The 17,043-nt window shown below is 37.2% G+C and overlaps 1 protein-coding gene across 1 annotated transcript; it reads right to left on the bottom strand.

Annotated features, from left to right (window-relative positions):
* Nucleotides 1-2,421: 2,421 nt before the first annotated feature.
* LOC120435182 (deoxynucleoside triphosphate triphosphohydrolase SAMHD1-like) lies at nt 2,422-10,629 on the bottom strand. The gene is made up of 15 exons (XM_039604240.1): nt 10,569-10,629; nt 7,231-7,391; nt 6,997-7,139; nt 6,635-6,708; nt 5,649-5,816; nt 5,450-5,550; nt 5,141-5,249; nt 4,959-5,050; nt 4,745-4,866; nt 4,502-4,641; nt 3,829-3,858; nt 3,662-3,748; nt 3,399-3,506; nt 3,207-3,320; nt 2,422-3,032 (listed from the first exon to the last, which is right to left on the bottom strand). The coding sequence occupies exons 1-15, from the start codon at nt 10,575-10,577 to the stop codon at nt 3,015-3,017; spliced, it is 1,476 nt and encodes a 491-aa protein (XP_039460174.1). The 5' UTR covers nt 10,578-10,629; the 3' UTR covers nt 2,422-3,014.
* Between the last annotated feature and the right edge of the window lie 6,414 nt (nt 10,630-17,043).

Consider the following 17,043-nt stretch of genomic DNA (forward strand, 5'->3'; position numbering starts at 1 on the left):
GCAGCAGCTGGTCAAACTTAAGTGTTGTAAATCTTTTATGGGGTTGTAAGGAAGAGGACTTGCTTATTATGATCTTGTACATTATAACTTTTATAGCACGCTAAGAGCACCATTTGCACCTTATTAAAAGCACATTATCCAGCACTTTAGTTAGCATTGCACCTTGAACATAGATTTGCACACGAAAAACATTTGCACAGACAAGTTTAATTATTTAATGAATATTTATTGTGTATTTTAAAATCAGTAGGTGGCCTTTTGGTTCCAGCTCCTCAAGAACCAAGTCCGCCAGAGCTTATCTTTATATTTTTAAATGCTTAGTGCCATTTTTGGGAGCATTTCAAGTTGCTATACATCAATAAACCGTTATAGCCCAACCTTTAATAATATGTATGCATTAAGTGCATACTAACTACATAAATTGCAGAAAAGTGCAATAAACTACAAAAAAATTGAAAATCGGTTTTGGTTTTTTTACATATATTTGTAGTTAGAGAAATTTAAGAGGTTCATCGCTCAAAATTGTAAATACAAAAAAATTGCACAAAATAGTTTCTCACCACAGGAAATGTATTTTGAGTGTCTTCATAGTTTTATTTTTGAGATACACCAATTTTTATGTGCTGCAGGAAAAACGAAAATAAATATTATAATGCAAATTTGCAAAAATAACAGCATGTGCATCAAAATAAACTATTTCCAGCAGTGCAATTTGAGTTCTAAGCATCTCAGAAATGATACAGAAAAGCATAAAGTCAAACATGACTTTTAAAAACACCAGTATAGGCTTATAAGCCCTAAAGGTTAAAAAAAAAAAAACACACACACAACTACGTTGTCCGCGAACGTGACGTCACTTCCGGTTTCTGGCAGGTAATGGCGATAGTTCGCGCTGACGTAGGAAGTGTTATGAACAGCTGATCGGATCAGCAAAGCGTGTTTCTGTTGCTGCAAGTGCTTTTTATGCAAATTTTGCCATTTTTGCAAAGCTATATGTGGAAGGAAACCGTGACCTAGGACAAGCTGAATTAGTGATGGCCAAATGAAGCTTTCTGAAGCTTATATTGAAAAAGGGTTCATTACTAGAAGCTTTTCAGCACAGTCCTCTCTGGTGACATCTGGTGGCCAAAAACATGAAGAGCAGCTTCAATCTACAAAATAAAACGAACTGCTTCATTATGATTGCCCACTCTACAAAGTGGAGTTCTGTTTGCCACCGTTCTGTTGCTTTGAACATGTGGGGGGGGATTTTTTGTTTATTTGTTTAATAAATTTTGATCAATAAACTTTACTTTTTTAAACATGCACCATGGTGTGGTGTTTCTTTACTTGTGACTTCTTGATGTTGGTAAACACAATAAGTGAAATATATATATATATATATATATTGTGCATGGAGGTTTCACCCCAAATCCAGCACCCTGAGGCTGTACGCTAAGCGGAAGGAAGGGGGCCGGGGACTGGTGAGTGTCAGCACCACAGTCCAGGATGAGACACATTGTAGACTCTGTTAAAACACTTAGTTGAATATGTAGCTGTTAAGAATAGTTGGTGTATTTCTAGCCTGATAGTCAAAGGAGTTTGCAAAGAAAAGCGTCTGGACTTCTTTAAGTTGCTTGAAGATGTTTCACCTCTCATCCGAGAAGCTTCTTCAGTTCTAAGGTCAAATGGCCGAGAGTCCCAGATTTGAACCCAGTGGGAGTATCTCCCCAAAGAGGGACAAAAGGACCCCCTGATGATCCTCTAATCACCTGAGCCAAGGTGTGAAAACGGGTGTGGGTCCCAATCAGCCAGGGTTTCTGGTGAGCTCATTGTGAAACCAGGCCCCACCTTGTCATGCAATTTCCTGAGGTCACATGGCCCAGGATGTGAGTGGGCGTTAAGGCGTCTGGGGAGGGAACTCAAAACTGGATTATAGATGGCAGACAGTTGGTGTCGTAAACCACCGCCTCTGTTCAAAGATGGTTGCTCACAGTGGACATCGATGGCTTCGTTCACTCCTCTTTCAAACCATCTGTCCTCTTTGTCCAATATGTGAACACTGGCATCCTCGAAAGAGTGACCTTTATCCTTAAGATGCAGGTGGACTGCTGAGTCTTGTCCTGTGGAGGTGGCTCTTCTATGTTGTGCCATGCGCTTGTGAAGTGGCTGTTTGGTCTCTCCGATGTAGAGGTCTGGGCATTCCTCGCTACACTGTACCGCATACACCACGTTGTTAAGTTTGTGTTTTGGAGTTTTGTCTTTCGGGTGAACCAGTTTTTGTCTGAGTGTGTTGCTGGGTCTGAAATGCACCGGGATGTCATGCTTGGAGAAAACTCTCCTGAACTCTCCATCGTATGGGAAGTCAGTATATACTTTTATAAATATAGCATTGGTATCATAATTTGTTCCTTTGGTGTAACTTCAAAATGATACAACAGAAAGAGAAAAGGAGCTTTATTTTGAATAGGCCAGAAATCAACAAACACATCTAAACAGTAAAACAGCTAAAAGTTTTAATTAACTTTTGGTAGGTTTTCATTTAGAGACCCATTACATAATAAAGAATAAATTTTCACACAGTCAAAACTCACAAGAGTACCCAGTGCTTGTCTTAACCATATATTGAGCTGAGCTATATGGTATAATATAACAGTGAAAATTGCGTTATATATAGTTTATTCAATACATGACTTGTTTTAGATTTTAGGTTCTTACTTCACATTGATACATATTGCAGAAAGTGAAAAAAGCCTTGCTAACCACAAAACCATGTCAGCTAGAGATGTGGAAGATTTAGAAATCATTCAGTATGTAAATATATTGGTTATATTTAGTTTCCAAACTAAACCACTTAGGTAAAATAAAAAAACAAAAAGCAAAAACAAGATATTGTAAAATAGACAAAGTACTTAAGTTTTATGATTTAAATTCCTGTTTCAGAATCTCTGCAGTATTGCCAAAACTTAGTGTCTGAATGTTTAACATCTTCATATTCACTGGGCATCTCCTGGTGTTGCTTTTTTGACGTCACTCTAATTCTCCTCCACCTCCTGTATTTATATAAAGTTCATTAGTACAAGCAAGAAGGCAAAGTTATAAATCTGTAATTCGTAATCAGCACTCTGACAAGATACAGAGTTTTTAACTGCAGCTTGCATGCTTAACTTCCCACCACATTGCTGCTGATGTAGTAACACCACTGCCATTAAATAGAATAGTAATACCTTTTTCACAGCCTCGAAGCACTTCTTTGCATCTTCCAGATGCTTATCATTACGTCTCTTCCAGTAAACTCTAATATGCTTCTCAGAAAAGCATTCTGGGAGAAGACTGGATACCTGACAACAAGGACAGTGACATAAAAATGACAAAATATGCAGCAGAAAGTTTCCCTATATATGCACTGTGATTCTGACCTCTTCTGGCTTGATCTTGAATCCAATGGTAGGGTTAAACTTGCTGTAGAAATATGTATAGTTACTGATCGGGTCTTCATTTTTCTTTCCATAGTCAAATTTGGCAACCTAAAAGAGAAGTGTGACAGAGAAGCTGGTGTTTATATTCACATGTAAATAATGGCTCATTGGAGGTTTGCAATGCCTTTTTAATCAAATGATTATTAACAAAATCCAAGATATTAAGAAAAGACTTATTGAAGGCAATTAAATTAAAAACTCACTTTAACTTCAAAGTTGTCGTTTTCATCCTGTTTTCCATCCTTAGGAATGACTTTAGTCAGTTCTGTTTTTAAACGTTTAGTCACGTCCTGAAGTATGGAAGAGAGAATCTGAGCCTTTATCGTTATAGATTTGTTAATCTTGTTTTACGATGAGTTCTCATTCTTACCTCTGCTTTCTCTTGGTCTTTTTTCTTGAGCTGAGAAAGTCAGAAAAATTGGAGTGAGAAGACAGAGATTTGTTCATTATCGGTAACAGTAAGAGAACCTTCACATTACACTCCTTCCATGTGTTTCTCAATTTTCAATTTTTTTCTGTTTGAAATTGGACTTTTCTTAGATTCCTAAATTCAAGACTTTCTTAGGTCTTCCAAGACTTTAAAATATTTAAATCTACAGCTTGGTGTTTTAGTTCACACACAAAAAAAAATAGTAGTAGTAGTGTATACCTGTCTAGCTCCTGTTAGGGCATGTGTGTAAAGGCAATGTCAGAAAAGCCAGTCACATATCACGTGCTGACACCAGCTTTTATATTAGGTTGATTTTATTAACAACAACAGGGAATAAACATGGAGATTAAACTGGGCTAATAAGAGAGGTTTACTGAATAACTATTAAAGACTATGTATTGAAATCCCTTTCGTCAAGCAACATTAGCAACAAAGATTTATTTTTGCTAAACGTTTTTTGCAGCCATACACATGAAAAACTTGTTCTATTGTCAAAACTTTTGGCCATGACTGCATATTCATAATGTCAGGTTTAGAAATTGTAGATAAGAAAACATCTTCAGCTGTCAATAGTGAACTTGTAATACAAACACATGAAAATCTAACTGCAGACCTTTATTTCACCCACAAGCTGGTACAAATCTCGACACATTATCCTCTGTATAATCTGTGCTGCCTCCTCCAGAGAGGAAGAGGTGGATTCATTTGAACAAGCACAAGCATCATGGTGGAGTATTTGTTCAATCACTTCATCTACAGAGCAAACATAACAAATAAAATACATGTATAGACAACTTCAGATGTTTTAAAAGTTAAATCAGTAGTTAATTTTAAACACCACACACAAATCCTCTACCTGTCAGCTTGGTGTATGCCTCCTTGTGCTTTTTAGCTGCGGAGAGAGAGCACGTCTTCCCTTCTGAGGATTTAATTTGGAAGTGTGGATCCTGATCTGCTTTTAAGAGAGCGTCTTTAATCCTGAATAAAAATGGCCAACATGTCAGTTTTAGGTGAGACAGTAGACAAATTAAATGTTGTGTAGTACTGACACCTGAACTACAGGTACTCACATAATCTCTACTGCCATTTTTACCCTGTGCTGGTAGGCTCTTCTGTGGAGAGAGTTTCTTGTGTGGAACATGTCATACAGATTTGCCATTTCCTGTTGAAAGCATGCCAACGGTTTAGTCACAGATAATGAGATAAATAGCTCGCTCTTTTCAAAGTTAATAAAAAAAAAACAGGTCAGCACCTTGTCTCTAGAACAAATGTGCAACTGCCCGTCCACATTACACACTCTGGCAAATACAATAAAGCGTCGATGGTCAAAGTTGTTCTGGATGCCCAGGTGGTGGCAATCTCTGAAATAGGAGTGAGAAGGTGTGGATTTCAAAAAACAACCGCTCCCCCCCACAAAGAGGTTCAAAGAATTCCTGAGATTCTTCATATCATGTAGTAAAACAAACATTATTGAATATTGTTGATGTTCAACAGGAATTGATACAGAGAAATTTAGCAATACAAGTTAAAGAGGACAGTTTCACTGGATAGCAAGCTTCACCTTGCAAAGTAGTCAAACTTGTCCACATCAATTCCATTTTGTTTGTTTGCCACAATTTCATAGAGAAAGGATTTTTCATTGTTTCGACCTCTATACAGCTGCTGTGGAGATGAAGCCAGAATAATAACATTAGGCACAGTTTTTTCCAGGAATAATCCTGACTGATTTCAAAACATTCACACAAAAAAACGATGAATACCTCGTTCTGAGGTGAACTGTTCTTCAGAGATCCTTTAATCATCTCCTTGATAAACACCAGGTCATTCTCATTGTCACCTTCTGTTATCAGTCCGCACTTATTCATCACTGGCTTCAGGTTATTGTCATCCACTAGGTGATCAAACATAAATATAGAGGCATCCTCATGCTGCAAGAACACAAAGACAAGCATTTTAATGATCACAGATTCAAAGTGGCACCCTCCCCAAATAAACAAACAAACAAACAAGCACAGGTTAATTTCTCAGGTAATAAGCAAGCAGACAACATTTATTTGCATTTCTAATGTAACAGTCACAATTTCTTTTACAAAGCCAACAGGTCTGACCTAACCTGTGGAATGCATGTTCATTGTAATTTACCATTTAGTGGAACTACTGTAGCTAATGTTACTTGGCAAATTTATTAATTATATTTTATTTAAACAAATAAAAGCCCATCATAATAGATGTAAAATACTGACAGCAGTAACAAAAGGAGAGATTTACTGTTCTTGTTTTCACTACCTGCCTGCACCAATATGATTTTGTTTTTTGTTTTTTGCTTTTACATCCATGTAAGTTAGTGTGCTTCACTTTCTTTTACAGAGGCTCAGATTTTCCTAACTTTGGACAGAGACAGTTTGTTTTAAGTTTTCAGTCTTCAGTGTCAGTGAAGCTAACTCAGTGAAGTTATATTTTTCTGTATGGACTTTGGATTTCCTCCAGGTACTTCTCCCATAATCCAAAGATGTGCATATTCTGTTAATATGTATTTCCCAGTGGGCCATGTGAAGTAGAGAAAGTGCTCAAAGTGTGTGGAAATAAAGTTTTGTAGTGCTTCAAGTGGTCAATAAGACCAGAAAAACAGCGAAATAATTGCTGGTTCATTTACATTTTTTTCTGTATTTTTATATATGTTTCAGTTTTTGGAATGACTGCTATGACCCATTTCACACAAACTGAAACTAATATTTTTCTTTCTTACCTCCCATTTTTCACCACTTGGGTCTGCTTGAGGGTTGAACATTCCATCAAAGACATGAGAAAAGGGCCCGTGACCTTGAATTGAAGAAAAAACAAATATGGTGAATGTGTGTGAACTGCAGAGTGGGTGATTTGTGATAAATTCCTGTCAGGCACTGACAAAAATCAAATAAAAATCTATTTGATTCCTGCACCCGGGTTTGGTTATTAATACTTTTGTAAATTTCCAGGAAAAAACATAGTCTCCTCCAACTTTCAAACAGAACAACTTGTTTGAAGATGGGGTGAATGGACTACATGACGGAGCCACCTTACATCTTCAATATAATGCATGTAATACTGAAAAACGTGTGTATGATTTACCTAGGTCATGGCAAAGGCCTGCAATCTGCACACAAAGGACATCTCGGTCATTGATGAGGGAGTCCATTGACGGCTCCTGCTCCAACTCCTCCAACTGTTTTGCCCTCAAAGCTTTTACAAGCTCTCCTGCCAAATGCCCGACTCTGTATCACAAAAAACACAGTTCACCATGAAACGAACCGAAAAAACAAACAATTGAACAAAAAATGTGTAACTCCAAACATATTGACATACCCAACTGAGTGCTCAAAGCGGTTGTGTGACGCTCCTGGAAAAACATAATAACCCCCTCCAAGTTGCTTGATTTTTCGTAGTCTCTGAAACTGAGGTGTGTCTATGATCTTGACAAGAAGTGGGTGTAACTCAATGTGGCCATGGATGGGATCATTAAACACCTGAGTGAAAAAAGAAAGAAAATTTTTTTGATAAACTGTGTCTATCTAAAGACGAGTAGTCTTTAAATTTATTATTTTAAATTTATTCTCCCTTAATTTGATTTGTTACTGTATTTCACTTCTTATTTGTTATAGACTGCCAACAGGCTCAATATACCATAAGCATTAAAAAGGTACATGTGGATGGCTTAAAACAGCTGTTGAAAAACTAAAAGGTAACAGTAAAGCTTGTAATGCTGTGTGCTGCTCAGGACTGCACCCACACACCCATTTATTCTCCAAAGCTAGGGGGAAAAGAGTCATAGAATTAAACAAATAATGTTAAGGAATTAAACATGGAGAACATAAAATATTTCCTAAAAACCATAATCTACAACTTACCTTTTTTCTGTGTTTAACATAACACATTTAACATCTTATAATCAGCCATTTTACTGCAAGGTGCTACCAAACAAACACTTTAAGCATATGTGATGCAAGAAAGCCCATAGAGAGAAAAAAAAATGGTCAAAGCTGTCATGGTGATATTTAGGACTACATTTACTAGCGCTTTGCACCAGAGTCAGTCACTCTGTTGGATTTTACTAAAGAGGCACAGTGCCAGTATTTTGGGGGGCATTTAGCCTGATGACACATTTGCAGGAGTGGAAAGTTCTTTCCTGTTCTACTAACAGTGCACTGATTTCTATACCAAGATGTAGCTACTCAGTTTATTTCAATAATTATTACTATCAAGTAGCACAAATTAGTGCCTTAAAAACAAGCACACCCTCCCAGTGAGGCAACAATGTCTTAAATAATAATATTACTGTGGGTAATGTGTAAGTGCAGGTTTTATGCATATTTTTTTTCTGAAAGCATCATGAGCAGATAAATTAATGGTCTTGATATAAAAGTAAAATATTACAAATTTCTGTGACTGTGTGAGCTCTTTAGGACTGAGACTCAAGTGGAACAAAATTTATCCAGAGGGCACAGTAAGGGGGTTGCAGATGCGGTGGAACCAGGGATTCTCTTCACCCGATGTACAATTTATTTACAAAAAAAGAAATACTGATAGTCAGGGTGCACAGGTTGGTGGTATGAACAACCAAAAAGAAATTTGTACAAACAAACTTACACTGTTAAAAAAATGAAGGAAACTTATAAATCAACTAAAGATAATTCCAGCAAGCCTTTATTCTCACAGAGCCACCTTGAACTCCACCCTCAGGAGAATTAACTCAGGCTCATAAAGCTTAAGCCCCTCCCCTAAGAACAAACCATACAAGTATTTAATTAGTTTATACTCGATACTCATAACCAAAATATGACAACGATATTCTATTTGTCACTTCTGAGGCTTCTACACAAAAATCACAAATACAGAAGTTTATTCACAATGACTAAAAGACTATTTAAACAAAAGATTGACAAACTCCCCTCTGTTTCTTACTGCTTGGTAAGAGCCCAATTCCTCCCTACAGTAAAGAGGTTTGGAATTTACCATTTCCTGTTCACTGTCTGTACCTCCAAATGGTGGCAACATGTAACACAGCAACCTTCAACATTCTGGCAATACTGTTAAACCAACTTTGCAATAAATGATTCTGAATACATGGGCCCACTGTGTGACTATTTTATGGTATGAAATGGTAAATTAGTACAATGCTTAGGAGAATTAGGGGAAGTACGTATTTTATTTCACCTCTTTAGGACTTCAAACAAACTAATGAAGGAATAGCATCACATTCACAACTAAAACAAAAACTGTATTTTGTGGGCTAGATGTTATAAATTGCCATTCTAGCATGTTGTGGGATATGTGCAGACTTAGTCCTCTAGAGGGCATGGGTTATCCAGAAAGGCACGATCCTGGACCAGCGTTATTATGATGATGATATAGGAAGAACACCAACATGGGGGTATCAGGTAGACCTATCCAGAGGCAAGAGCTGCATTATTCCAAACTATTCCACCATGTAAACCTGAATGTCTGAATGTTCACACTAATGTCATGGTGAAGACAGTTGGTAGATATGACCCCACCCACTCTGTTATTTTTGCTGTGACATCATTGCACATATATTTCTAGGAATTTCCCTTTCAGAACACCACAGGGAGCCACAACACAAGACTGATGCAGCCAATCAAGATATAAAAAACAAAAAATCCCACTCACTTTTACAGTATCATCAATAGTATGTATCGCCTTTACTGAAATAAAATCAAAAAACAGTAGCAACTGTGGTGACAGCATCATGACATGATGCTCCTCTGTTTCTTGAGACCAGATTATTTGTCTCCCCTTATACAGTTATTGTGAGCAAAACTGGTCACTGCACATGCTTCATGAATCCAGTGAAAGGTTTGAGTGTGCACTTCTTTTGTAGGTGAGGTAAGGACATTTTAATTGATTTATTAGATAATTATGAGCCCACTTCTGCTTTGAAGCAGAAACAATGAACTTTGAAAATGAGAACTCACTGCAAGGACAGAATAGTAACCACTAGATTAGTTTGGCCTAATCAAATATAGTCCAATATAAAAAAGGCTATTCAGTGAAAAAGGAAGACTTTTTATACTGCTCACTATTTGCAAGCTTGTAGACAAACATCTTGAGGATGGACAGTTCAGGTACAAAGTAGTTTAAATTTTAGGATGAAGTTACAAATGTTTCAAAACCATTTTGGTTCAAAAATGGAGCAAGTGCAGTGCAGGCTCATTTTTACTGGAAGGTATTTAAACATGTGCTTGGACAGCCAATTTAACTGCAGGGATACATTTGAGTATATAAACCTCAGTGTTATTGGCCTTCCTCTAAACACGAAACGAAACTGACACTAATCTGATGGAAGCCAAGAGACCTTTGGACTCTTGTGCATTAAAAAGTCAATACAAATGACAATCTTTCTTCAACACAGAACAAAATTCAGTGTATGCATAGATGTGCTGACATAGTAATGACTAGTAATAACTTTTTAGGGATCTTATTTAAGATTGACTATGGATTTTTTTTTTTTTAATTAAAATAAAAATCATCACTGTTTATTGCAGGTCACAGATAATAATGATGCTTACACTGAGCACTTCTAATCAGGTATAAGGTATAAGACAAACAATTTTCAGACATCATCACACACCAAAACCGCCATTTAAATACCTAAAATGTAATATTGTAAAGTCTGTTTTAATTACCTTGGCCATGGCGATTAAACTTCAGTCTGCACAAGAAGGATGTCTCTGTCAGCAACATCAAGTTCTGATTGCTATGTACTGCAAGTTCCTCTCGCTTTATACAGATATATTTCTTTAGTGTTTTATGATTCTCCTCCACCCTTTGCTCTCACTCTGTTTTTCTGTCTTTCTGTTTATGGATGTGGTGCTTTCTCTCCTCCCGATTACACACCTTCACATTTTCACATCACTGCTGTGAAACCTGTGTGTAGGATCATTATTTATTTTCAATGAAGTATTCCTAATTATGTTACTAGAAATAACTGTGAATTTATTAGGAAGGAAAGTGGAAAGCTTAAGGCCAAAAAAATAACATCAAACACCCAAGTCTCAGGACTCAAAGTAGGTTTGGAAAAGTAGTAAAAGGTCTTCATTTTTCTGGGATAAATATATCTAGAACGCATCAGTGCCCATTGGCTGGGTTACAAATTCAGTTGCCTTTATCATATTTTAACAGACCTAATAGGTACATAAAAAACAATATTTTGCTGGACAAAAGGTTCAGCAAAAAATGACTTGAAAACCATTATTTAGAACCAATAATGTTGCACTGCAAACACTGTTGGCAATTTTAGCTTGGTGAGGACAGCCTATACAACAATGGTGGTGTATCTAAAATGTCAGGCTGGCTCTTAGCCTCTTTATGTGGAGCAGCTGGCACCTCCTGTCATTACGTATGACATACTCTCCTGGTGCAAAGTCCAACCGGAGTAATTTCACTCTACAGGTAGTGGAAAACCAATCCCAAAATAATCCTCAGCTGTGGGATCACTCTCAGAGCTGCCTTGTGGATTCAGACTCTGTTGACTTAAAGGCACTTTTCATCAAAACTTTCCTATTGTTTGCTTTAGCATCAGCAAGAATTTTAAGTCAGGAAAGTTTTGAGTCAGCTTTCCTGATTTAAAGCACAATGATTAAAAAAATGTTAAGGCTAAAAATGTAAATAACTCAACTTTAAGAATTCTATACTTTTCTCTTGTGATACAACATACATCATCTTTATTGGAAAAGGGTTTAAGCATCAATGGCCTTGCATCTGTTCATTACCAGCCATTTGATTTTGTACAAATCCACTCTAATCCATTCTAAGATTATTTTTAATTGAGGTAAATAGTCAAATGTCATTTTATAGTGTCCATTGTCTGTGAAGGTTCTCAGTCATCCAGGTCATCGTAGTCTAAGGAGCTTGGAAAGAAAAGCGTCTGGACTTCTTTAAGTTAAGTTTTATCTCTTTTTAGCCAATGAACTACATTCAAAAATCATTAAGGGAAGTGGTGAGAGAGTCTGGATCCACAACTCGGTGTATCCAGAAGCTGTACCAAAAAGAAAAATTATGCATTTTTCTATGATGTGTGGAATTAACATATTCAATTTTTGTACAGTGTTTTGTATAAATTCATATTCTTGCTAAATGTGAAGACTTTGTGAATTGTTGCAATACTGTTTCTGTTGACTGTGACTTATTTGTCTTATAATGGCCGACTGTTTAAAGTTAATTTTGTTTCATAATAAAGTTGAAAAAAAACAAAGATGATTTGTTCACTGCAGGAACCATAAATTCATCTTTTGGTACTCTGCTTTTTAAAAGTAGGAACAAGTTTTTTTAACAATGGTTGACAACATATCAAATCTAAAATTTAACAAACGACAAAAAATAAGAAAATTAAGAAAATAACAAAATCAAATGCAGAAATTCCAACACTAACTCACTCACAAAGTAAAGATGCAGTGAACATGTGTGCGGTAAATTCTCCTATTAGAAAACCAACACCAAGCTATAGGGTGTTAACCTCTCATTCACAGAGGAAAATGCCAATATGCAGTCAGTGAACTGGAGGCTGTCAAATATTAGATGTATTCATTTTGGAAATTTCAAGTATAAAATGGAGCTGTTAATCAATATTTTTGTATGCAAGACACAAAGACTAGAGGAGTAAAGAAGCTGAAGAGATGATGAGATTGATGAGGAAATGTGCATCTTCAGGGCCGGGTTAACAAGATAACTTTTCCGGTGATGAGACACACCGAATCCCATTTTAAAAGCAGCTGAGATATGCTTAAGATAAAATTATGTGTAACGGTCTTTTGCATTTGATGTTTGTTGCATTTGATGTTTGTTGCATTTGATGTTTGTTAAGCTGTATGTTTGGATTTTGTTCCTTTGCGCCCTCTGGTGGTGAACTGTGTAGGGTACAGCTTTGCTGTTTGGGTCTCCACCCAGCCACTTTTTCCTTTGCTAGCGCACATGGTGTCTGCATGCTGCAGCTCACGGTTAGCTCCACACATGGAGAAAATATCGTTTAAAGAGTGGAAATAATTGAGAAAGAAGATGGAGGATAAGGCAATAAGGCCATAAAGGACTATTTAGCACCTCCTGGATGTCAGCTCACGAGGTTTGTGTGTTTAAATGTTTTATTTTCTGTAATTAAGGATTTTTGATTGATTGATAGTGCGTACAAGAGCGCATTTTTATGTGATGTTTTTGTTTTATTGTTTTGTCCGTGAGCAGTTCTCACGGGTGGCCAAGACCAGAATAAACCCTGTTCTATAACTACATCGTGCGTACGTCAATCCTTGAGGGTGCTACACTATGAAAAACTGCATCCCTGTGACAACACTTAAAAAGTTACCTGTTTGCACACCTGCCATCAATCACGACATCAGTGCTGTTATACTGCTGTCCACACAATCTATTCACATTTTTATAAACAAAGATTCAGAATTATTTTTTACTATCATACTATCAGTGCGACTTCAATTTTGAATTAATCCCCAACAGTGCTGCTTGTTGCTTTTCTTTAGTAGTGGTTTCTTAGCAGCTATTTGACCATAAAGGCCTGATTTGTACAGTCTCTTCTGAACAGTTGATGAACCAGTTTCATCGTAGTGCTTGATGGTTTTTGCAACTGCACTGTGACACATTCAAAGTAATGATGGACTGTCGTTTCTCTTTACTTAGCTGATTGGTTCTTAACCATCACCCAGAACATTAAAAAAAGGCAGTGTAAAGTAACTGTGCAATTGGTATCTGATTTAAGGTCACAATCTTTTGCAGCCTTTCTACTTTGGATAAAAGGAAAGGATATTGATTGAATGATGAAGCTGTTTATTAGTCACTTGCAGTAGCATGCAGCGAAATTAGACCCCTTGTAACCGTACATACATTACATAGACATCACATTGGGGAGACAGGTCAGAACAGGTTCCATTTAAGAAAAACAATGACAGGTACAACACAATAGGGGAGATGAGGAGGAAAAAAGAGAACTCTACTCAGACTAAGCTCCTGATAGGGGATCAGTGTGAGAAAAGAAAAGAAAAAACTCCTCAGCACAAAAAGTACATGAATTTTCATATTGCAACACCATGAAAAACACATGACAAGCAACAGGGGTGGGTAATAGGGTTGGAGTGAGCCGGTGTAGACAGCAGCATCCAGTCCTGCGGCATCACTGCGCTGGTCCAGTCAACCCGCCACCTGCATTGGGTGGGGGCAAGCATCAGAGGTGTTTGGAATGGGGAGCGGGGTGAGTGCATATCTGTGTCAGTGTACATACGTGTATGTGTGTCCTGTGTTCAGCTTAAGAGAGTGTCCTTCCACCCAATTAAGCGAGAGCTGACACAGGTGGCCTTGGAAGGATATGGGCACAGAGAGCCATAACAGTCTCATTATCAAGGAGAAGAATTAGTTGTTGTTCTCAGTCAGTCAGCCTTGATGGTGGCTATCCACATAAGAGAAATTATGTTTTTGTTTAGTGCGAACGGGCTGCTTCTAATTTTACAGCCGGTCTAGGTCTAAATACAAGATCAGCAAGAACCCTGTTCGAATATTCATGGTCCGAATAGGTATAAATCTTCTATGTCCTCAATCGACAGTCCCGCCAGGCAAACGACGCGCCACTTCTGCCGCCCATCCATCATGTATCCTGCAGGAAATGTCCCTCCTGGACAATCAGGCTCTTCTGAACCCAGGCTTCTAGTTGAGAAAAGGGTTTCAATTACGTTGAGGGACCAGTTGATCGAATCCATATTGTTTAGGTTTTAGAGAACAAGACTGAGAGACTCTCTGAAGGTTAAAGTTACACGAGACTAGACAAGGACATGAGAAGCCAAGCAGGAAAGATAAGTTGAGGGAGAGGGAGAGAGATACGTCCGCCTCCATCAGAGCCAAAGCAAGTTGGGGATATTTTGACATTACCATGTGTTAACTAGCAAGCTAAAAATGGCTTCTGTCATCTGTATCCCAGCTGTCAGTCAGAAGCAGTAAACAGAACAGGGCAGCTACATCATGTAAGAACTGAAACTGAAAATTTTATTGTGCTGAATTACAGAGAGACAGAGACAGGTGATTTTGATGGTCTTATCAGGCAGCAGCTGGTCAAACTTAAGTGTTGTAAATCTTTTATGGGGTTGTAAGGAAGAGGACTTGCTTATTATGATCTTGTACATTATAACTTTTATAGCACGCTAAGAGCACCATTTGCACCTTATTAAAAGCACATTATCCAGCACTTTAGTTAGCATTGCACCTTGAGCATAGATTTTCACACGAAAAACATTTGCACAGACAAGTTTAATTATTTAATGAATATTTATTGTGTATTTTAAAATCAGTAGGTAGCCTTTTGGTTCCAGCTCCTCAAGAACCAAGTCCGCCAGAGCTTATCTTTATATTTTTAAATGCTTAGTGCCATTTTTGGGAGCATTTCAAGTTGCTATACATCAATACAACCGTTATAGCCCAACCTTTAATAATATGTATGCATTAAGTGCATACTAACTACATAAATTGCAAAAAAGTGCAATAAACTACAAAAAAATTGAAAATCGGTTTTGTTTTTTTTACATATATTTGTAGTTAGAGAAATTTAAGAGGTTCATCGCTCAAAATTGTAAATACAAAAAAATTGCACAAAATAGTTTCTCACCACAGGAAATGTATTTTGGGTGTCTTCATAGTTTTATTTTTGAGATACACCAATTTTTATGTACTGCAGGAAAAACGAAAATAAATATTATAATGCAAATTTGCAAAAATAACAGCATGTGCATCAAAATAAACTATTTCCAGCAGTGCAATTTGAGTTCTAAGCATCTCAGAAATGATACAGAAAAGCATAAAGTCAAACATGACTTTTAAAAACACCAGTATAGGCTTATAAGCCCTGAAGGTTTAAAAAAAAAAACAACAACAACTACGTTGTCAGCGAAAGTGACGTCACTTCCGGTTTCTGGCAGGTAGTTCGCACTGACGTAGGAAGTGTTATGAACAGCTGATCGGATCAGCAAAGCGTGTTTCTGTTGCTGCAAGTGCTTTTTATGCAAATTTTTGCCATTTTTGCAAAGCTATATGTGGAAGGAAACCGTGACCTAGGACAAGCTGAATTAGTGATGGCCAAATGAAGCTTTCTGAAGCTTATATTGAAAAAGGGTTCATTACTAGAAGCTTTTCAGCACAGTCCTCTCTGGTGACATCTGGTGGCCAAAAACATGAAGAGCCGCTTCAATCTACAAAATAAAACGAACTGCTTCATTATGATTGCCCACTCTACAAAGTGGAGTTCTGTTTGCCACCGTTCTGTTGCTTTGAACATGTATCTTGGGGGGGAATTTTTTGTTTATTTGTTTAATAAATTTTGATCAATAAACTTTCCTTGTTTAAACATGCACCATGGTGTGGTGTTTCTTTACTTGTGACTTCTTGATGTTGGTAAACACAATAAGTGAAATATATATACATATATGTATATATATATCTATATATATATATATATATAATGTACATATAATACTGTACAACACATTATGGAGTATGCTTCTGTTGTGAGGTCCTTCCTCCATGTGTAACCAGGTCACAAATTACATATTGTTACAATTACACGAAATGTGTTCTAGACCCCAAACTGTTCCTTTTATACCTGACTTTTAGGACCTCCAGGCCTGTAGTTATGTTCATTATCAGTTAGAGCCCCTCCTTCTTCTTCTTCTTCTTTGGTGCAACCCTATAAATACGGAATACGCCTTTGGCCTCTCCCCTTTTCCACAATTCCCCTGTGGGAGAGGTTGGTGTAATTTCTTTCCAGACACTGTACAACACACATATAATGTATATTTAGCCACCCTGATGTTTCTGATTGTGTTTTTAGTTCAATTATTGTCTTCATTGTGTCTGTCTTTGTTAGATGCTGTAAATGTGTAGTACGTGTGCCACATATGTGTTATAGGCACAGTCTATGTTAGCATGAATAGATCATTCTTGCTAGCTTGGGCGTTATGGTGGGTTGAGCTAACCCTCTTCCCTACTGTTAGCTTTGTTGTAGGAGCTGGAGTGGGCAAGTTAATGACTTGGAGGTCTTTCTTTTACGTTTCATTGTCAGATATGTCGGATTTTGTGTTTGTGTTTTTTTAATCTTATGTCAAAAATGTTCCATGTAAG

The sequence above is a fragment of the Oreochromis aureus genome, linkage group 20, assembly GCF_013358895.1.
Source record: "Oreochromis aureus strain Israel breed Guangdong linkage group 20, ZZ_aureus, whole genome shotgun sequence".
NCBI classification, from domain to species: Eukaryota; Metazoa; Chordata; class Actinopteri; order Cichliformes; family Cichlidae; genus Oreochromis; species Oreochromis aureus.